The sequence below is a fragment of the Heloderma suspectum genome, chromosome 2 (genome assembly GCF_057233095.1).
Source record: "Heloderma suspectum isolate Gila_16-S chromosome 2, 16-S_ref, whole genome shotgun sequence".
In the NCBI taxonomy this organism is placed as follows: domain Eukaryota; kingdom Metazoa; phylum Chordata; class Lepidosauria; order Squamata; family Helodermatidae; genus Heloderma; species Heloderma suspectum.
The window spans coordinates 170,736,960-170,759,333 of record NC_139459.1 but is presented as its reverse complement, the minus strand read 5'-3'; the positions used below and the strand labels follow the sequence as shown (position 1 = coordinate 170,759,333).

Sequence of the window (22,374 nt, the reverse complement as noted above, 5' to 3'; positions counted from 1 at the left end):
TAGGCGTGCTCATAAAGCAGGAGCCACCCCTTCACATAGAGGTGCATTCACCACCGCCTGGACACACCTAGTCATACCCTGCCCCAGCTAGCTCCAATTAGCGAGGAAGGGCAAGCCTCAAGAGAGCACATGGTTGGTGGCACTGATGCAAGCACCTTGTCCACATCAGCAGGTGTTCTTGTTTTTAGATATGGTACTTCTACTATCATTATTTGGTTTGTATTAGGGACATTCACTTCAGAAAGTGGAGCTGACATGTGCGACAGGATGGAACACCGTAATTCAAAAATGGAAATTTTGGCTGCCGTTGTTTTACAGCACTTTCATAAAGAAGTGGACGCAACACAGCTGTGTACAAGCAGCCTGAGAAGGTATGAGGCAATGAGCAGGGGAGGGGGTGTATTCTGTGCACATGTAGAAAAACCTGGGGAATTCCGTATCAGCTGCAGAATCCAGCATCCTGAGAAGCTCAGTTTTTGTTATATTGTTTTAAACGGTAGGTTCTCACACATGTGGCTATGAAGACATGCTTAAAAAGGCAATGCCTACTAAAATCTCCAAAGCCAGAAGGGGGCCTCAGTAGGATCTTCAGTGATCAGGAGGTGAGTAGGGATGGACGAAAGTCCCTTACCTGTCCTCAAAGCTTGCTTCGCGGTGGGGGGGAGGCGCTTCGCATCTCCCCCCGAAGTTCAGGCTAGGGGGGGAGGCGCCCTGCCTCGCCCAGCTGAAATTCAGGCTGGGTGGGAGGCGCCCCATCCCTCGCCGGCGAAATTCAGGCCGGGTAGAAGCACCCCGTCTACCCGGCCGCCGAAAAAAAAAAACCACCCCCGTGATAGGCTACGTAACGATTAACGTAGCCTATCACGGCTAGATCTCCAAAGTCAGCCGTGATAGGCTACGTGACGATTAACGTAGCCTATCACAGCTGACTTTGGAGATCTAGCAGTGATAGGCTACGTTAATCGTTATGTAGCCTATCACGGGGTTTTGTTTTGTTTTTTACTGCACTTGTAATGCCGCCCCCGCCCCTGACGAAGACCCGACGAACCGCCGCCGGGAGGGACATTCGTGAAAGGTAAGTCCCATCCCGGGAGGGGGGGGGCAGAGAATTTCACCGCCGATTTCGGGGGGCTGAATGCGTTGGCACTCGGCCCCCCAAAGTTTCGGGGAGAAATTCTCTCCCATCACTAGAGGTGAGACTTCAGTGCCCTGAATAGCTCAATGCCCATTCATATGACTAGCAAAAGCAAAGTAAATTATGCAAACTAAGCATATATATGCAGACTTCCCTTATTTACATGTTTTTAAAGGGTTCAGAATTCAGTTCCCTTTTAAATACAATATACACATAACCCTGGCAATAAGCCAATTAATACCTCCTTCTGGATAGTTCAGGCATCATATATTCCTCCACCTCAGGATACACAAATATGGAATACATACTCCTCTTTAATCTGTCTACATAAACTTACCACACAACAAACAAGTTGGCCACTGCAATCATTTTCCTCGCTCCACCAAGCTAACATAGTGTTAACTGCCTCAAGTAAAACTAGTACTGCCTGGAGAAATGCTTCTGTCCATCAAGAGAAATGCAAAGCTGTTTTAGAAGCTGTGTCATCATATCAATAGTTCCACAGAGCAAGCTTCAGCGACTAGCAGATCTCTGCTACCAATGTAGGTAAGAGACATACCAGAGAGCTGCTTCAGCACTATTTTAGAGGGAAAATATCCCAGACCTACATAATTTTAAGAATACTTAAAAAAAAAAAACCTAAAGCCACTTGTAAAATTGGTGCCACTATTCCTCATATATTCTGCATTTAAAAAAATCTAACAGGAAAAGAGTTTAAAAGGTGAAGAGGCAGGAAAGCATCTTCAACGTTTGCTTTTTTCTACTCCTCAGGGCATAGGGTTATGAAGCAGGAGATGAGCCCCACCAGGGAAGAGGGGAAACACCCCCACTCGCCTTTTTCATGACTGGCAAAAAACTCTCATGTCGAAAGAAAGGCAGCTCCTGAGACTTGAACCCACAACGCAAACTCTACAAACCTGCCTCCTAATCACTCAGCCACAGCAGTAGACAACAGACACATCACGGGGCATTTGTCCTGCCACAGACGGCAGGAGCACAGAGGCTACAGGAGGAGCCCTACCAGGTAGAACAGCTCACATTTTACACACGGGGTCCTGGGATCAAATCCAGGGTACGACGCCAGGAGATCCCATACCAGGCATGGCTGCTGAACCAAGCAAGAGAATATTGCATGGACCAACAGCCTGGCCCCCTTATAGCCTGGCAGCAGCACCCATCCCGCTTGCCATGTACCCTGGGAGGCCTGCCCTCTCACAGTCCAAGGCACCTGAGTGAACAGAAAGAAGAGAGGCCCACTAGCCCTGAGGCCATCATGCCCCCTGACCCCCCCATCCCATACTGAGGGCACCTGAAGCCAGCTCATACTAGGGGGGAGGGAAAGGTTCCCTCTCTATCGCTTCCTAGCAACAAAGACACAACTCACGGTGCCAAGTCAAAGCCTTTATTGAACAGCATCCAGGGCAGAGGGAAGGAAAAGAAAAGACACGTGTGTATGCAGTTGCCAGCCAGTCACCCCGGCAGGGCTCCTGCGCCTTCGACAGTGGCTCGACAGACAGCAGGGCAGAAGGGGCACTGTCCCGCATGGAACAGCTCCTCGGAGGCAACACCCTGGCTTGGTATATAACTGAATGTCATGGAGCGTGCAAGAGTGGAGGAGTCTGCCTGGAGCAGCTGGCTGCCAACCCCACAGAGGAGCATCCGGGAGCATCCTGGTCACTTCTGCAGGTCATGGGCTGGGACTCCTTCCTGGTCTGCACAGAATGGAGTGTGGGATGAATCCTGCCTATGGAGAGCCATGAGCCACACTCGGCAGCTGGAGCACAGAGGCCCTGAGCCTGTGTGCACAGAAGGCGCTTGCAAGACAGCAAGAAGAGGGACTGCTGCCGCCTGAGTGCTCAGCCTCCCGCACAATGGGGCTGCAGTGACTCAGGCTTGGGGTGCATCACGCTGGGTGTAGAGGCTGTTGGTTCTGCTCCATGCATCTGGGTTGTGATCCTGCAAGGCAAAAGTCACTGCAAGAGTTACCTGAAGGACTGCCTTCTCCTGCACCAACCTGCCCGCACCTCCAGCAGCAGAGGCCCTTCTCACTTGCCTGCTACCAAGGCGGTTAGGCTGGTGAGTACAAGGGAGACGGACTTTTCAGTGGTGGCTCCGCACCCCTGGAATCAGCTTCCGTCAGGGGTTCGTCAGGCCCCTTCTTTGCAGGTCTTCAGGAAGGCTCTGAAGACCCACCTGTTTTTGCTGGCCTTCTCATAATCTGTGGGCTGCAGGTTTTACTGGACCTGTAATTTGTTTTTATAATGTTTTACAGTATTTTATTGTATACTTATTTTTTGGCTGTTTGTATACTTTGTGTATGGTTTTTCATCTTGTATGCTGCCTTGAGAGGGTTCTACCCTGACAGGCGGCCTAAAAATAATTTTGAATAAATAAACGTGCTCCTGAGTGTGCGACAAGCAGTGGCAACGGCTGAAGTGAAGTGCTTGGCCTTTGCCAACAGAGAGCTTACCAGTGTGCGGGCAGGAGTGCCTGCCTGTGCGTGCCGGGGGGGGGGGGGAGAAGAGGAGGTTACTGCTCCCCACTGTTGTGGGGAACAGCATTATAGTGATACAGGTCAGAAAGGACACATGGGACACAAGGCAAAAGAGGATGGAGGGAAGAGGAGAAACATTTGCAGCAGTGGTCCATTACAGCATGTATTCCCCCTTCCCTTGCTTACCCGTGTGGGGTGCTCTGTCCTGGAATCCCTGGTTCTTGAAGTTGAGTGAAATTTGGTGTTGGGTGTGTCTGTACTCCAAAGGCAACGTACCTGTTAGGATTCTAGGAAGACAGGTGGTAGCAATGTGCTCAGGTTCCTAGTAGTGTTGTGGAGACAAGCTATTTGTGCAAAATGCTCTTTTCTCCCTGTTTCCCATTACCAAAGTTTCCCCTTGTGAACTCTAAAGTGTGCACAACATAGGGCCAGAGATATAGCCCCACACTGCATGCCCTATCATCGGAGCTGTGGTCTTCCTGTGTGTGGTTTATATACTGGTGGTGTTGTGCAGTGATTGGGTGTTAAGCTATACCATGTCCTATTTTTTGTCATGACAATGTAAGTAGAGAGATCTACACAGAAGTTACAGTCAGGGCCAGAAATATTGGAGCAAGGATAACTGTTTTGGCAGTTGGCCTGTGTACACCACCACATTGAAGTTGAAAGGAAACACACCCAGATGGGAGCGAAGTCAGGACTTTCAGCTGTAATTCAAGGGCTTTGACAAAAGTGGGGCACTAACCATTCAGGAAGGACAGCCAGTGGCATACACCCCCTCCCCCCATCATTGGTGGCTCATAAGTAATGGAACAAACCAATATCATTCAAACTGAAGGATCGCTTTTAATACCTGGATGAAAATCCTTTGCAGTCAATGACTGCTTGAAGTCTGGAACCCATGGACATGACCAAATGCTGAGTTTCCTCCCTCGAGATGCTTTGCCAGGCCTTTACTGCAGCTGCCTTCAGCTGCTGCTTCTTTGTGGGTCTTTCTGCCTTCAGTCTTGTCTTCAGTAAGTGAAAAGCATGCTCTGTTGGGTTGAGATCAGGTAACTGACTTGGCCATTAAAGAACGTCCCACTTCTTTGCCTTGAGAAACTCTTGGGTAGCTTTTGCTGTATGTTTTGGGTCATTATCCATCTGCAATATGAAGCTGTGTCCTATTAGTCTGGCAGCATTCAGCTGAATCTAAGCAGAAAGTATAGCCCTATGCACTTCAGAATTCATCCTGCTGCTTTTATCAGCAGTCAGGCCATCAATAAACACCAGTGACCCAGTTCCATTGGCAGCCATACATGCCCATGCCATAACACTGCCTCCACCATGTTTGACAGATGATGTGTATGCTTTGGATCATGAGCTGTTCCTTTCCTTTTCCATACTTTTCTCTTCCCATCATTCTGGTACAAGTTAATCTTGGTTTCATCAGTCCAAAGAATCTTATTCCAGAACTGGGCAGGCTTTTTTGGTGTTTGCTGGCAAAGGCTAATCTGGCCTTTCGGTTCTTGAGCCTTACCAGTGGTTTGCACCTTGTCATGAGGCCTCTGTATTTACATTCATAAAGCCATCTCTTGACTGTAGATGTTGACAATGACATGCCTACCTCCTCAAGAGCGTTCTTGACCTGGCTAGATGTTGTGAAAGGGTTCCTCTTCACCATGAGCAGAATTCTGCAGTCATCCACTTTAGCTGTCTTCTGTGGTCTGCCAGGCCTTTTGCTGTTGCTGAGCTTGCCAGTTAATTCCTTCTTTTTCAGGACGTTCCAAACTGTTGTATTGGCCACTCCCAATGTTTTTGCTCTCTCTGATGGGTTTATTTTGTTTCCTCAGCCTAATGATGGCCTCCTTCACTCGCATGGACACCTCTTTGGACCTCATGTTGGGGGTTCCAGTGAACAGCTACCAAATGCAAATGTAACACTCAGAAACACCTCCAGGCCTTTTATCTGCTTGATTGGTCACGGGGTACCCGGGAAACAGGCCACACCTGGCCATGCAGCTGCTTGTCAGCCATTCATTCCATTACTTATGAGCCACCAAGGATGGGGGGGGGGTGAATGCCACTGGCTGTCCTTCCTGAATGGTTAGTGCCCCACTTTTGTCAAACCCCTTGAATTACAGCTGAAAGTCCTGACTTCACTCCCATCTGGGTGTGTTTCCTTTCAACTTCAATGTGGTGGTGTACACAGGTCAACTGCCAAAACAGTTATCCTTGCTCCAATATTTCTGGCCCTGACTGTACTTTTAATTAAAAAACTCTTCTCCTTTAAGTCAATGTGACGATTAGGGCTAGATGCATGGCCTAGGTCTGGTGTAAAGTTGTGCTGTCAACAGGGGCACAGGCATGGTCTGGGGGAGTATAAGATATGCCATGTGCTCCTTCCCTGTGCAGTTTATAACTCTACCCTATTTTGGCCATCCCACCAGTGTATCGTCCCTGATGGGGCATTCCTCCAGCATATCTAGGCAGTTCCACCAACATCATGGGGCTTCTTCCAAATCCTATGCCCTCTCAGCCAACAGAACTTGAATATAGGATTGCATCCTGAATTACTTTTTTTTTTTTTTTAAAGGAACTTCCAGAGTTGCAGAAACTCATTAAGTTTTTTCACAACACAGTTGCACCTGCAATAGCTGAAGATAAATTCCCTACTCCTACCCCACCGCCCAAAAATCTCTATCATCGAAACCCCAAGCACTTCTAAAGGGAGATGAAAGTGCTTTACATTTTTCATTTCTAGTGTCAATATGAGTTCAATATGATGTACAGTTTTGTTTCACGGAGGCAAGCTTCTTGATATGCTATTTGGCTCATAGATGGCATGCAAGTCCTTCCGCAATTCACTCCCATAATTCAAACTACAATGTGTCTACTCATGAAAAAGGCAGATTTATGACAGGAACCCTAGGCCAGCTCACAGTATTTAATTGACTAAATTCAAAATATGTTATGTTGCACTGGCATAATTAAAGGGGTTCAACAACAACTTGTTAACTGAAGCCAGAGAACCTGCAATGATCACTATGGCCAGTTTCTCACACTGGATCCACAAAATGACAACAGTTGCTTTTCATATTTTGGTTCTAGGTGTTTTGTCAATATCCTTTCAGTTTTGCTTACATAAGCTTTAGGTGTACATGTCACGGGAATTCTGCGGTAATGTATGAGCTTGCAGAGTCGGAGGTTCATTTTTACTGCTTCCATGCCAGCACAGCAGAGTTTGTTGCCTCCTTGCAAGCCCTCTCAGTGGTCACCGTCTGTTGGCAAGCCCTTTCAGTCTGTATCCACTTCATAGCAGGACTTTAGGGCCATGGCCCAGTATTGCCAACTCTAGTAATTTCCATGGCAAGTTCTAGCTCTGAGGAAATAAATTTAAAACTTCTATTTGCATCACCTCATTTTCTTCCACTACCCACTGAAACCACAGATACACAGGAAGAAGAAAAATACCCCCTCAAAAACAAAGGTAATCTCAAAAGTTTGGCTATGATATATATTAAAAAAAAGTTAACTTTATGCAGTGAGGGGAAATGCAGCACAAGCAAAACCACACATGAGGCTCAGAGAAAGAGAAGAAGTGCTCTGAACCATCACTTCCTTCGTTTCAGTTTTAACCCATGACACAGCTTCTTGCAACTGCAAAATACGAATGCAAATCCTCACAGAGAGGGGATAAACAATTTAGTCACTTGCAGGATAGATTCAACCTTAATTACTGCATAAGGCCAATTCTTACATTATGTTCATAAAAGCACAGCTGCACCATCAATGCTCAAATGGTAATATAACTATTTCAAAACACAGACACTTGTCAGACAAGACACCAAAGTGGTTCTTCAGTTTCAATATTGTCTCTCTAAAATATTTATTCCTCTCCTGAGTAAAGCATGAAGATCACCTGAGGGCACCCCTTGCCTTTTAGAGCTATCATGAAAAGCAACCTTTAAACATCATTCTGTTGGCTCTCAAACTGTTAGTCAAGGAGACCCACCAAGCTAGACACAGCAGGGGGAGCCACATTTATTTGCATGTCTGCCCCATTCATATATAAAGCTGAAGTGAGGAATCAAAGAAAGGTGTGAGGGGAGAGGAAGGCTTCCCAATCTTATCTATTTGTGTTTAAGAACTGGACTAGGGAGAAAAGTGCCTGAAGTGACAGACTAAGAGCTCTGTGTGTGTGCGTGCGCAAGGTGTGTTTCTTTTGATATTAAGGGTGAAATCCATCCTAGCCTCTTATGTTAAGAGGACAGATGGAAGAACAAACATGCCTACCCTCATCATGCCTAGTTTGGCCCTCAGCACCACTGCAGACAGAGGTATTACAGCTCCTATTGGTATATTTTGAATATTAGATCCCCATCAACCCCTTAACAAACCACTCCCAAAATGTTTAACTGGTTTTCAACATGCACCTTTTCCAACACATTAATGCATGAGTCAATTACACTCTCATTTGTGATAGTAGATTTACAGGGAGGGAGGGAGTCTGGGAAGGAGAGGCATAAAGATGGTACAGCAATAGGAAGCTGCAAACTACACATACAGCACAGTATGATCCTTTCAGATAAACAGACATCAAGGCCGGAAGCTTGGCCGGTGCACAGTACAGAGGAGAAATTGTTAAGGATCTAGTCAGCCTGCAAAAATACAATCCACACTGTTATGCCAAAGCCAACTGAAAGCCTGGGTTTATCAACCACTCTTGCATAGCCAGCTTTATAGCTTGCTTTTAAGCATTCTTCCTCCTCTCCCAACCCCCCTCCCACAGCAGTGTATTGCTCCTCACCCAACAACAAAACAACAGTTTCCATTCCAGTGGGCCAGAGCATACCTTTCCAAAAACATAAAAGCAGTGACGGCAACCATTCGTAAAACAGGCTTGTGACCAATCACACTCAAAGAGCAGCACTAGGTTTTTCACTTAAGTAAGCCACACAGCAGACACATCCACTTCAGAAACATCCCGTCCTTTTAAAGCAAATTGCCCAGTGGACAAAGTCTAGGAAAAAGACACACCATCACATGTGAAGGGAGCACACATCTATTTTGCCAGACGAATACCTCGAACCACTGTAATAACCATGATTTCCCAATACATGTAGTGAAATAGGCATCTGCATGATGTTTACCCTACAGTGCATACTTTAAAAAAAAACAGTTTCTAACAGTGCAATCCTATACATGTCTACTCAGAAGTAAGTCCCATGGAGTTCAATTGGGCTTATTAAGTAGGTAGAGGATTGCTGCCTAAGTGAAGCAGCCTTTGGATCCTTCTTAGGCCTTGGGAAACTGCCTTTATTTAGCACAGAAAAGCTTATAGCAGCATTAAACAAATGTTCAAACTAGAAAGAAGTTTGCCAATGTAGAAAGATGTACGGAAATCTGGCCTTAAAGATGATCTATAACCAAGATGACACATGAGCCCCAACCCTGGCTCCATTCCCTGTTCCAGCTGGCTTTGCTCTGCCTTTCTTTTCCTTGGACCCTGTTTCCTCTCTCCCTGCCCTCCCACAGTCCCTTACCACTGCCACATCTCCTCTCCCCCTCTGCTCCCCATTTTTGCATGGGAGCACGTACAACTTTCTGTCTTGTCCTCCTGAAAAACATAGCCAGCTCATGCCAGAGAAGTACCTTCCCCTCCTTCTGGGCATTCAAACAGTACTTGTTTTGCCTAGGCCGGGTAAGTGGTTCAGGAGCAGAGGGCAGAAAGATATGCATGCTCACCATGTGGAACATTATATAGGTTGATTACTAAGGGTTTACTTGAGTACTTCTCATGCTATTTGAACAATCCTTATGAACAGCAAGTATTATGGGGGCTGATATTATTTCTGTATTACAGATGTTGAGCCAAGGTTGAAAGCCAAAGGCCACTCAGTATATTTGTGGCTGATGCAAGTACCTCCCAGAGCTCACACTCCTTGACCAAGTAGCCTTGGTGGCTTGGAGCATCTTTTACCAGCTTCAGATGGTCTACCAGCTATGGCCTTTCCTAGACCCAGGGATAGCTTGGCCACAGTGATCCATGCTCAGGGAACCTCCAGGCTGGATTACTGTAATGTGTTATACATGTGGGTTTGCCCTTGAAAACAGCTTAGAAGCTTCTACTGGTGCAGAATTTGGCTCCTAAAATTCTGGCTGTTTTGTCTAGATGGAGCCAAGTTACACCATTTCTGAAGGAATTATACTGGCTTCCTATTTGCTACCAAGCCCAATTCAAAGTGCTGGTGCTTACCTTTAAAGCCCTAAATGGCTTGGGGCTCAAATATATGAAAGAGTGCCTCCTCCCGTATCATACTGCACATGCATTAAGTTTTCAGAGGAGGCCCTTTTCCAAGTTTTATTCACTGTGGAGAGAACTGAATTACGTATTTACAAAGGACAGGGCCTACTCTGTGGTGGTGCCCTGGCTCTGGAATACCCTGTCGCAGGAGGTACATTTTCACCAACTCTGTATTCTTTTGAGTGCCACGTAAAAACATTTTTTGCCCAGTCATTTTAAATTAACTGTATTGGTTGCTAGGATAATTAAGCCTCTCCATTTTATGGAATTGATTTACCTTACTGTTTTTGTCATATGCTTGTTTTTAAAATGTTATATACACTGCGCTGGGATGCATTGTGGATGAAGGATGGTTTAAATGTTAAAATTAATAAATAAAATGCCACTCCTTGTGTTGAAACACAAAACTCCCCCAATCACACAGGACAGGAGAGGGTTTCAGTTTAAAAGAAGAACTCAAGTGAGGAGTGCAGAACCCTTATCTTGGAGCTCACCTCCCACCAGCCCCACTTTTCTCCCAGACAGAACTCCAGTACCAGAAATGACCCTGGCTAAGAGAAAAATCACTTGAAGAGAGGGACTGCAAGGAGGATGGGAATGTTCAGTTCCCCTCACCTGTGTACCCACTTTCGCTTTTTCTACTTGACTGGGGCAATTCTGTTTAAATACTAGGAATTGCTACATCACATCTAGTTTGGCCATTAGCCATTACGCCACCCCAACTCTCATTATACACCAGAATCAATGTTTACATTCTACACCTGCTGAAGCTGGCAAAAGAGAAAGTCCATGTTTTATCATTTTTAGATGCTAAGATCAAAAATTTAGGTACATGGAGGTTTCCTCAGCACTAGCCTAAAGCCACAGCCATTTTCTCAATTGCAATCTCTCAAAGTCCCAGGTTTCAAAAGAGTAAGCTCCTAAATGTTAGCATGCCCTTCTAAGGCTAACAGTTATGGACATGAGCACAAGGAATATGTGTCACGCATACAGAGGTGGGTGTCAAAAACAACCCAGTAGGAATGTACTAAATTAGAAGTCATAACTACCACCTCCTTCTGTTTGAACCTCTCAGGGACAAGCTATAACATTTAAATGACCTTCTCTTCACATCAAATTTAAACTGCCCTGTAAGGACTGATGGCTGCAATAGGGCTGTCCCTTTAAATGTATTCCGAGTCCAAAGGCAGTGGGAAATGGTGGGGCAGGGGAAAGAAAAGCAAGATAAAAGGAAGAAGGGCAGGTGTTTTGCAATTGGAACCACCAGCAAGAATAACCACAAAGCAAGTATGCCAACCAGCCACCCTTACCACAAGTTACACTGTTAACAAGTGGTTAGACTCCAGGATACTCTGAGCCACAGCAGCAAAATGTCACCTCACTGCCCAAAGAAAACATGTACCTTGCCATCCCTGCTACTTAGGAATTTTTATTGATGCTGCTAAGCTTTGGAGCTTTTTCTTCTCCAAAAGGCATTAAGAACACAGTAGCCTAAACAAGCAGATGAAGCAGTAGGCAAACAAACATAATGAGCATGTTTAGAACAGATCCCTGAAAAGCTCAATAATGTAAAATCCCAGCTGAACTAGGCATACATGTGCCTTGGGCAGAATGCCAGAGACATTCAGTACCTAGTTATTCCCATCCCTTTATTCAGTATTTGTCATTACTTGCTTCAGTAGCCCCCCCCCCCCCGAAGTTGGATTGCCACAACGTGCTGTACATCAGGGTGAACAGGTTTTAGATGTGAGACCATATTGCCCCCCATCAGGCCCTCCGAGGGAGGGTGACATCAGGAGCTGACCTGGAAGGCAGAGATTCCAAGTAGTGCAGAATTTTATGCCCCATCTTTTAGCGGGGACAAGCTACAGATAGCATGGTCCATTCCACACTAGAGTCCCAGAACACTGCTAAGGTACTGTTATTCTGTATCCAGAATGGAAACTGAGGTTCCATACAGGAAACAGGGTGGTATATTCTCAATAAAAATAAAAAACTTGTTTTCATAGGCTGCTTCCAGACAGAAGTCTCCTATCACTACTAATCAAAAAGCATTGTGCAGTTATTCTATCTTTCCTTCCTTAACTGATTTTTGTGGTAAGAAAAAAAAAAAAAGACAGAAGAAGCAGTAGCAAAACACGGGAAGGTAACAAATGGAAGATGATGACATCTGGACCCCTTGTAAAATTCTGTTTGTGATTGGGCAATTGCAGAATAAAAGCCTCATCTAAGAACACCCATGATCGAAATTTTAAGTAGGTTTAGTCAGAAGCCAGTCCTATTCATTTCTAAATCGAAGGTCACCTGTTTGAAATATGCCCTTCAATTAATTGTTTCTTGTTATATGCTAGCTACTGACCCTTTAATTACTCATGCCTTCTTTGCAGGCAGGGCAATCCCATCATTTGATCGTTAATTTATTGTGCTGTATTTTTGATTAATGCAATTGCACTTTGAGGGGGACCATAAAAGCACAAATGCATAAGTATTTTAAACCCAAAGAGGAAACAAGATTTTTTTAAAGGCAGAACTATGGCTATGCATTAAGGGACCATGTAGCACAGTATGTGAATGCCACTACAACCAGAAAATGCAAGGCAAGAAGTGTAGAAAGGTGGGACACCAACCATGCTTCTCAGCAATAAAGGTGCTGCTGCAATTCCATTCAAAGTGAGAGAAAATGCTACTTTAGTGCTACCAGGGTTAAAGTTTAAAAAACTACTAAAAGAAGGAAGGACAACATGGAAAACACAGCAAGGCAATGAACTTGCAGCAAGTTTTTCTTGATTTTCCCTAATAACCAAATGAACGAATGTCAATTCCAGAGGAAAGGGATTATGTGGAAGCAAGCTACATTGCATCTATTCTGGCTCATCTGTGCTGGCTTTTTTCAATTTGCTTCTGGGCCCCATTATCACCTTTAAAGTCCTAAGCGGCCTAGGCCCAATGTACCTTACACAACACCTTCATCTGTAGTCCTTTCCAACCCGTCAAATTAGTGCAGACGGCCTTTGTTTGTGTTCCCTCATTCACTGAATACAGTATTTGGGAGCTTGGAATAGGTCCATTTTTGTAATTCAACACACACTTTGGAACTCCCTACCCAAAGAGATCCACTACGTTCTGTCTCAACTTAATTTTTGTCAGCAGCCATAAGGCTATTGACTGGAAGGATCTCCCTCCTTTTGCAAGTCACTTTGGGTGCCTAGAAAAAAGCAACTAAGGGCGCAATCCTATTGGATCTGCCCTTGATACTTGGGAGTCTCCAAACTCAGAGGCTTACAAGTATCGAAAGCAAAGCATGTGGCACGCTGAGCCTCCCCCTCCGCAATTTTGCTAGATAGGTGTTTTCGCCCGTCTAGCTGAGGCGTCAGGGAGGGGGAAAGAAAGAGGCTGGGGAGGGTTGGGGATATGGCGTAAGCCATCCCCTCCCCACCCCACCCCCCGATATGCCCCCTTTCCCTCCTCTCCGAGCTTGCGTTTACGAGCTTGGAGAGGCAGCTGGTGCGGTTCAATCTGCACTGGCTGCAAGGGGGAGGGGCAGGAAGCTCAGTCTCCTGTGTCCAAGGTTGGAGCACTATCTTCAGCCTCGGATCCAGGAATCTGAAAAATCCTACGCCACACCCCCCCAGACATTGTCTAGGGACCATAGGATTGTCCTCTGAATTTGACTGTGACAGTGGTATCCAAACCTTCTGAACACATCAGCTCCATCCCTAGGAAGTCTCTCTGAGTTCATGATAGAGAAAGGCACAAAATCAGTCCATCAAATCATCACACATGACAGGAGAGTAAGAATACTGAATGTCTGTGGACTAATGAAAGCGACCCATCTAGGAAAAATATGCCTGACAAATCGTTTGGAACCTTCTCACTTAAAATTTCCATATAGAGAGTCAGTGTGATATAGTGGTTAGAATGTTGGATCTGGACTAGTAAGGTCTGGGTTTTAATTCCCATTCAGCCATAAAGCTCACTGGATGAATTTGGGCCAGTTACTCCTAACCCCTCAGCTTAAGTTATTCTACAGGGTTGTTAGGATGAAATCAGACAACCCCTGAGCTCCTTTGAAAAGGGTTTGTTACAAATGTGATAAATACACAAATTAATTCAATTCTGCCTTTAAGATATCTGTTAGCATATAGCCGGAATTTCCAAGATTTAGCCATTTATAGGAATCTGAAGTTCATTTGTAATTTGGCTTATGGATGAGCACTCTTAGGCAGCTAGCTGAGCTTTTCCCTACTCAACAGCGAATTGCAAGCCACATTTCTTGGACAACCTCTGAAAGACAAATGAAGCCACACAAATTTAGCTGTGCAGGATAAAAAATTCCAGACTACTTATAGCTATTGCCACAGGGCTGCTTGAAAAGTAGCACTGGCAAAACAGTTACTCTCTCTTGGGGGGCACGTGCCCATTTGCAAGGCTCCTTATATCTGAAGAACTATGAAAGGGTCAAAAATATAGCATTCATTTTCAGTTTAGTAAGATTTATCTAAGCCAAGAATGCAAAAAAGTCATCCAGAGTTTCCATGTCTTCTCTCCAAAAAAAGACATGTTGATTATAGTTCTGCCACTGCAGCTCTATACAGATATAAACATGGTTAATAAATGTGACTGAATATCTAAGGTTGAAATCCTATACTGTCACCTGAGAATAAATCCACTGAACACAATGGGACTTACTTCCAAGTATAGGATTACACTGCACACCATGGTTAAGGAGTGGCCATAAACAGAATATGAAACTATGGTTTTAAGTCGGTTTGCAAACTTTGGCTAAATGTTACATCTGCACTGCGAAACCCATGGTTAAGGCAGTTTCCCCACCTCTCCAGTTTCTCTGCTTGCAAGTGGGTCTCGCTATACACACCCTCCAAAGGCAGGGCTTAGCTTGGAAAATTAAACCATGGTGTATGTTTAGAATCTTAACAAGATTAAGGCAACAAACTATGGTTAGTACATGATTAAGCATTATGTATTACGCCAATCTTTTCATATATCTGATAAAGGTGTAATACCTTGTCTGAACAATTATTTTTGAATGATATCATGTGACTAGATACCCAGAATTCTCTCATAATCTGCCAATAATGAGCATTTATGTAGTGCTTCTTGGGTTTTCAAAGCTTTTCAAATACATTTCACTCAGAAACCCATTCAGCAACCCTATATGGTAGGTTCGTATTATTCCAGCATTGGGGGTAGGAGGGAGAGTAAGAGAATAGCTGTAATAGCCTACAGCTACCTACAACAGCTACTGTTGTGTCTGAGGCTCACAGCACAATCTGGATGCTTATACTCTGTCTAACGGTAAGGATTCCCAAACAGTAGGCTGGGAATGGGTCATGCTGAAATACTGACTAGATTGCCAAAGGTAGTGCTTGGGGACACTACCATTAAGAACTACATAAACATTCACATGCTTGTCAACTGTAGTAGGTGGGTCACTTAGTGAAAAGATAAATCACCAGTCTAAACCTAGACCACAGGATGAGATAAAAGGGACATTCTGCTTGCCTTGTTGTGTTTTTCAGACTCTTGATACAATTCACCTGGTGACATATACAGGAAACAATACAAGATCTGTGTGTGTTTACGGAGAGGAACATCATGCCTCATAATAGTAAATCGCCCCAACTTTGGCAGGGAACTGAAGGGCACAATGCTGGAGGAAGTAAGAATGTTGTTCTGGGTTACACCCACAATGGACGAAACCTATAATTTCAAGGTCTACATACAAAGCATTTCAGTCAGAACACTGGTGTTCCTAGCAAAAAGCTTAGATTTCATGCCCACAAATCCAAATCAAGCACTCGAGTTTGGTATGACCCATTCCTATGCCAATGACCACAACCATGACTGCATTATTAAAGCCTCAATATATGTGGCTATTGCCCACTTTACTCTCTCACTTAAATGTATGTCGAAATCTAAATTCCCAAACGTTCAATTTGATATCCCAGGAGGTACCACATGTGTCCTGTCAGATGGACTATAGTCTAGGCACATCCAAGACCAGACTGTGTTAGAGACAGTGTAGTTTACATTATATGCTGTCTCTGCTAGAACGCAATATAATGTTCTAACTTGAAAGATTCAATATTTCTGTGCCATCAACAAATACTTAAATTTGTTTCTATGTATGGACCAATTTGATATGCATGCAATACAGCAGAATCTTGTGCCCAATGCGTTTCAAATCCATATCTGTACATTTTGTCAGTGTCACATATTTTAACACAGAATTTGCCATAGTGAAAAAGCAGAAAAGGCTATTTGTATAGCATTTACACTACAACCTGAGAAAGAGACATAAATGCCCCAGAAGAATATATTTGACTCAGAAACAAGGGGCCACAACTAGAGCTGCTAAGAGAACAACACAAGTATTATTGGTGATATGCATTCACAGCCAGTTCTACTCTGATATACAGTTATATATGAGGCATTTGTGGATTAGTGACCGTAAATCTGTAATTGTGGGTCTATGATTGACTCCATACACTATCATCATTGCAACAGCATAGCTAGATTTCTCACAAATTATTAACAAATACATGCTTAAACCGACAGCATGATTTCCCATGGAAAATGTCCTTTGATAATTTATCCCAGGACACAATATACAAAAAATAAAGTAAAAAAACTCATGTTTGCATGTTGCAGGATGCAAACAATGGGAACTAAAGGAATATAAGAGTTTAGCACGACTAACACTTTAATTATGGCATTAAATGTAAGAATTTGAATAGAGCTGTAAAATTCAAGGTTGAATTTCTAGGCCCTGAGCAACCAGGATTTTCCCAAACCAGAATTTGATACTAAGGGCTTATGGAGTGACATTAATAAGAACTCAGTATGAGAAGTCTCCTCAAACCACAGTAAGGCTGTCCGTCAACACAGGGAGTGGCCTTCTCTATGGTGGCACTTTGACTTTAGAATGTCCTTGCAAGGGAGATAGGATTGTCTCATCCTTCTTTTCAGTGCCAAATTAAAACGTTCCGGATTAATTTTTAAGTGTTTTTCTCTTTTCTTATTCTGGTTGAATAGTTTTTATGATTCTTAGCTTATAATTTTATGTGTCTTTCTGTCATTTTACATACACTGCCCTAGGACCCCTTGAGGATGAAGGGCAATTTACAAAAAATTTAAGTACGTAAAATAAACAAATATGGCTAGCATGTGCACACTATAGTTATGTCAGCATTCATATGGTCTAGAAAGTACCACCTCAAAAATAAAGATTGGTATAAGACATCAAATAACAAGACATCACTTGGGACTAAACCCACTGCTACTTTCCCCTTCTCCAGGCGGCACTAATAGTGGAAAAATTATTGAAGGCAATTCTTCATCATTCCCCACATATGCTCAATGCGCATACGCCCACTGGGCAGATCCAGTGTAATAAGGAAATGGGAGCACACTGCCTCTACTCACAGATCCCCTGGGCTCATCAGAAGGCCCTACAGGGAGCCCTTCCTGTAGGTGGTGTTTACATAGTGCAGGCAGCTTGGTGTGAAGAATGTTTCACACAGGCAGTGTGCAGAGCAAGTATAGGGAAACACATCCATCAAATGTTGATGGGTTTCAGCTAGTAATGAAAGATCAAATACAAGGGAAGGACGACCCGCTTAAGAGTTTGCTAGCACCATGTTTCAGAAACAAGAGTAGCATCAGAACTCCACCCGTCTGTCCTAAAGTGGAATCTAAGCTTACTCCTTGTAAAACCAAAATCCCAACCAAGAAAGCCAAATTGTGACTGCTTACCACACACAGGTAAATGGCACAGGTTATTAAAGATTTATTTAATAAACCAATCCAAACATTAGTCAAAGTAGCAACAGTTTGAAATACCTAGTTCAGCAAGGGTGGCATTATATGACAACTGCAAACTAACAGCTGAAAAGGAAAGAAGAAACAAGGGACCTGGTTGGCAGTGACAGTAGAAATAGGATCAGGATACTTTGGGGAGAAAGAGCTGTGAAAAATTAAGAGGACGTCCCCGCACCCCTCTAATTTCCACCAGAGACAAGCTTAGCAGAAACAGATATGCAAATACAGTATGTTTTTGCTCCTCTTCTGACATCATAAGTATGCACATAATTAGTGTTCACAACACAGCAATGTCATGATCTTAATCTGCCATCTTCCCCCACAGGGCATATTAGTATTTTAGTTTGGGAGAAGCTACAACCCCAAGAGAGCAGAGATATTTCCCTGACACAGTAGCCCACCTGGACTCATTCAGACAAGTTAGGAAAGATATGTGCAACATACCATTAAAATTCAAAAACTGGAAAGGTAAGATTTCATACTTAACAGAAATTATTATTTCACAAAGAATGAAATACTCAAAATACATGATCCTTCAGCCAAAAAATGTGATCTCTGCCTCATATGTGCAACTGCCAGATATTTTTATCTTTACAATTTTCTGTTTACAACACTAGGGGCTAGAAACATTGAGATGCTTAAAAATCTGATGAATACAAACATTATTATGGAAGTCACACCTGATGTTCCATGCTAAAATCTTAACCATGCAATAAACTTGGGCCCCAGAACATACATTTGCAGCACCAAAGACAGTGGATGCAAGATGAGGTGGGGCAGCATTTCTAACACAAGAAAGCGGCATGAATTCATAAATAACTTAAGTTTGGCATGCATCTGCAGCACGTAGCACATGATGCACTGCAATGCTTGTAGGGTTTCATGAACAGAAGGATGGAAATGCCACCTATGACCATAAGCTAAAGGCGGCATCAGCACAGCTGTACTACTCCAGTGGCTCACATAAGAATACTTAGTTGGCATGAGCTGGGTAAAGAATATCATTGGAAAAACAAGGGACAGCCAACCAAGAATCTAATAGCTGTAGGAACCTGGTCTGTGAAGAGCAAGTGGTGTTATTATTGGTAGGGCTGGAAAAGCACTGGATAAGGAGCCTTTTGGACATCTATTAGGTGCTGGCACCTAGGACTTTGAACTATCTTCTAGTCCTCATTTTGTGGACAAAGCAAGTCGGGATAGGATATACCTGAAATGCCAATATGCATAGGAATCAGATAAGAGTGTCAATAATTTTATGTGAACACACACCTAGTTTTATAACTATTTAGTGTAAATGGCTATCATTTGTATCAGAAATGCTAGAATCACACAAAATAGTTGGCATGAGAGGACTATATCAAAGAATTGTTAGCAATGGCATCACAACATTAGAGAATTGGTAACAACAAAAATGAAACAAAACAGGAAAGTGTACATCAACAGACGAACATAAAATGGACAAAAACACCATGTCATTTAATATCAGATCACACTGAGAAAGACCACATCATCTAAAAGGACAATGTAAGAAAAAATATGAACACACTACAAAGTTGTCATGTGTGGTTCTGCATGACCAGTGAACAGAAAGGAAAAAAGTGAGATGAAGCAGTTGGCATAAGTCAGGGCCATCCCCAAGGCCTTGATACAGCAGGACTAAGTGACTTAAACATTTCACAAAGGGTTGGTGTACACAAGACCCGGACTCCAGGTTAAATTGCAAGTCAAACCATTGGGCGGGGGGGGATTGCAGTGAGCCTTACCTCTCTGCACTCCACTGCTTTGACTTTTTCTCCAGCCGCTTCACTTCCAGCACTGGAGGTGGGCTGGAGGAAAACATAAAGAAGCAGGGAACGGGAAGGTAAAGCAGAGGAGGACACCCAATTCCCCATACACTCCTTTTAGTCTTAAAAGTTAACTTCCCCACCCCTGTTTTATAGCCAGACTGGGAAGCACTTATTCAGTAAATGCCCATATCTGGATTGTTGCAAGGAACAGCTTGTCTGCAATCCCTTGCCTCTTTTCTCATTCTCGAAGCTGCAAAAGTAAGTAGTGGGTCTGCTGGACTGCCCAGAGGAAGAGCTCAGGTGAGCAAGAGAATTCAGTGGCTGCTCCTGCCTCTGCCCACTTGCCTTCTCTCTCTCTCGGCTGTGCAGCATGGAGAATTGGAGCCACTGGGGCTGCCAAAAGTGCGTCCATGAACCAAAGAAGACAGCGACTGCTCCTTGGAGGGGCAACTACAACGTCTTCTCACTTGCTCACCCTCTCTGTATGGACAGTGCGACAGGGATGAGTGGGCCCTGTGGGTGCTGCAGAAACAATGAATTGCTTCCTCTGCCTAGACAGGTGCACACACTCTCTCTATAAGGCCAGCGGTGGGCAACTTGTGGCCCTCCGGAAGTTCCGACTTACAACTCCCATCAGCCCTAGCTAGCATAACCGATGAGGGATCATGGAAGTTGCAAGCCAAAACATCTGGAGGGTCACAAGTTGCCCACTCCTGTTCTAGGTGGTGCAGCAGATAAGATTAGGTCCACTGGGCCCAATCCCCAGCACCCAGAAGAACCTAGATGTGCAAATAGGCAGTTGGCCGCTTGCCAAAGGTGCAGCCTCCACATCCTCTTGCTAACTCACCTGCATACGCAGGCTCTTGCTGTCTCTGTGGGTGGTGCAGCTGTGGGAATTTGGTCCAGCAGTTCAATCCTTCCTACTGTGCCATCCAGAGAGAAAGGAGAGCAAGCAAACAGAAGTAATGGTTGCTCCTAAAAGAACAGCCAAAGCTTCTGCTCCCTCATTCACTCTGATCAGCCACACTTGGCCCAATCCTCCATACCAAACTGCCCAAAGAGAGAGGGAGAGCAAGCAAGTAGTCTCTTCTACAGGGCGGGAATGCACATAACCAGAAGCAGCCATCACACATCCAATCACGTGAAGGCAAGGGCTGCTCTTGCAAAAAGCGGCTGCCAACTCATCTCGCTTGTCTGCGCTCTCCCTCAGGGCAGCAGGGACTGGGCCTAGACACTTCTATGCCATCCTAAGTAAGAACACAGGTGAGCAAGATGAGCAGCCACTGTCCCCTCTTGCTTGTTTATCCTCTGTGTCTGGACAAAGTGGCGGGGGGGGGGGGATTGAACAAGGAATGTCTACAAGGAATGGGCACTGCTGTTTCCAATTAGTCACCAGTAAGGAGGACTGGCCTCACTAACTCCAATCTCCAGGACTCCTCTGCCTAGCTGAGCAAGAGGCGGCTGTTCCATGCATGATCATCAACCTCTGTTCACTTGCATGCCTCCTCACACCCACTAGGTGCCACAGTGGTAGGGAATGAGTCCAGTCCTCACCCAGAAAGGGTGAACGGGTGTGCAGAGACAACAACTCAAACGCACAGTCTCTGGGCAGCGCCTCAGGACCCAATCCCTTATACTATATGGGCCCACAGAGAAAACACACATGATCCACCTCTGTGAATTCCTCGCCACCTCTCTTTTTGATGGCACACTGGGAGGGAGAGGATGAGCCCCCCAACACACGTTGCCAAATGTCCCCTATAACCTGGAACCAACCCTGGCAATGGGAAGTTGGTGTGAGAAGGTCCATGAAGAGACAGGCATATGGACAAGGCAAAGGCTGGCTGACACGGGCTTAGAGAAGGCAAGACAGCCATAACAGGAGAGTGGGACGAAGGGGTAATACTGGGGAGCTGACATCAGCGGGGGAGCACCAGGGAGTTGGCACAAGTCACCTCTGACCTTAGCCGCCCCCCGCCTCCGGGGGCACGCCCCTGCCTTCCTCTCCCACTCCTCCTCCCTTCTTCGGCAGGAGGGTCGGCCCCTCCCATTGCTGGGCAGAGGGGATCGCTGTGACGCACTCAGGGGCCCTGGGCGCGCAGGAGAAAAGGGGAGGAGAACCCACGAGCGGAAAGAAACCAACGGCCGCAGCCCCGCCGCGCGGCCCCTTCGCCCTCCCTGCCGCTATAGATGGTCCCGTCCAAGGCCCCCACGCGAAGGATTTAATGGTGCGGCCCAGTTCCTCCCCACCCCCTCTCCTCGGGTCACTCACAATCTCTCTTCATCTCCGCTCGGCGCCGCCGCCATTTTCTTCGCAGCGAAGAACCCGCGGGGGGGAGGGGGGAAAACCGAGCCGGAGAGGAAACCCGGAGAGCCATGCCCCGCCCTTTCGCTACAATTGGACGCCGAGCCCCATCATTCAGGACACCTACACAGAACTATTGGCCAGTACTCTTCTACACGGGCGAGGCTGCCCCGCTCCCGGCGGCCGTTAGAATTGGCGGGAAGCGCTGTCAGTTACAACGATACAAAGTAGGCTGAGGAGAGATGCCCGCGCTGTTTCTGATTGGACCGTAAATGTTGTCTGCCTAATGATAGGCCGGTTGGCTCATCGGTCACTGAGCAAGAGGGCGGTGCGGAGTTGCAAGCTTAAGGGTTTTGAAATGTAACGGATTTTTTTGTTTTGTTTTTTTCAGACTGCCTCAGCTGTCCCTCTACTGTAGGCATACAGGCTGCGATCTTTCTTAGTGCGAAATGGTGAAAAATTATGCTAGTATCATCTCGATCATGTGGTCATGTTTCCATCCAGTGATACCAAGGTCATGTTTCA

At 45.1% G+C, this 22,374-nt stretch overlaps 1 protein-coding gene across 3 annotated transcripts in view; it reads right to left on the bottom strand.

The window, feature by feature from the left end:
* Positions 1 to 22,059, bottom strand: part of MECP2 (methyl-CpG binding protein 2) — a 102,941-nt gene extending 80,882 nt beyond the window's left edge. Inside the window, exons 1-2 of one of the 3 annotated variants that reach the window (XM_084835991.1) lie at positions 21,817 to 22,059; positions 19,521 to 19,583 (exon numbers count right to left, since the gene is read on the bottom strand). In XM_084835991.1, coding sequence (XP_084692117.1) covers positions 19,521 to 19,583; positions 21,817 to 21,851 — 98 coding nt within the window. In that variant the 5' untranslated portion in view covers positions 21,852 to 22,059. The other 2 variants (XM_084835993.1, XM_084835992.1) reach the window with 2 other exon arrangements.
* Positions 22,060 to 22,374: the final 315 nt, after the last annotated feature.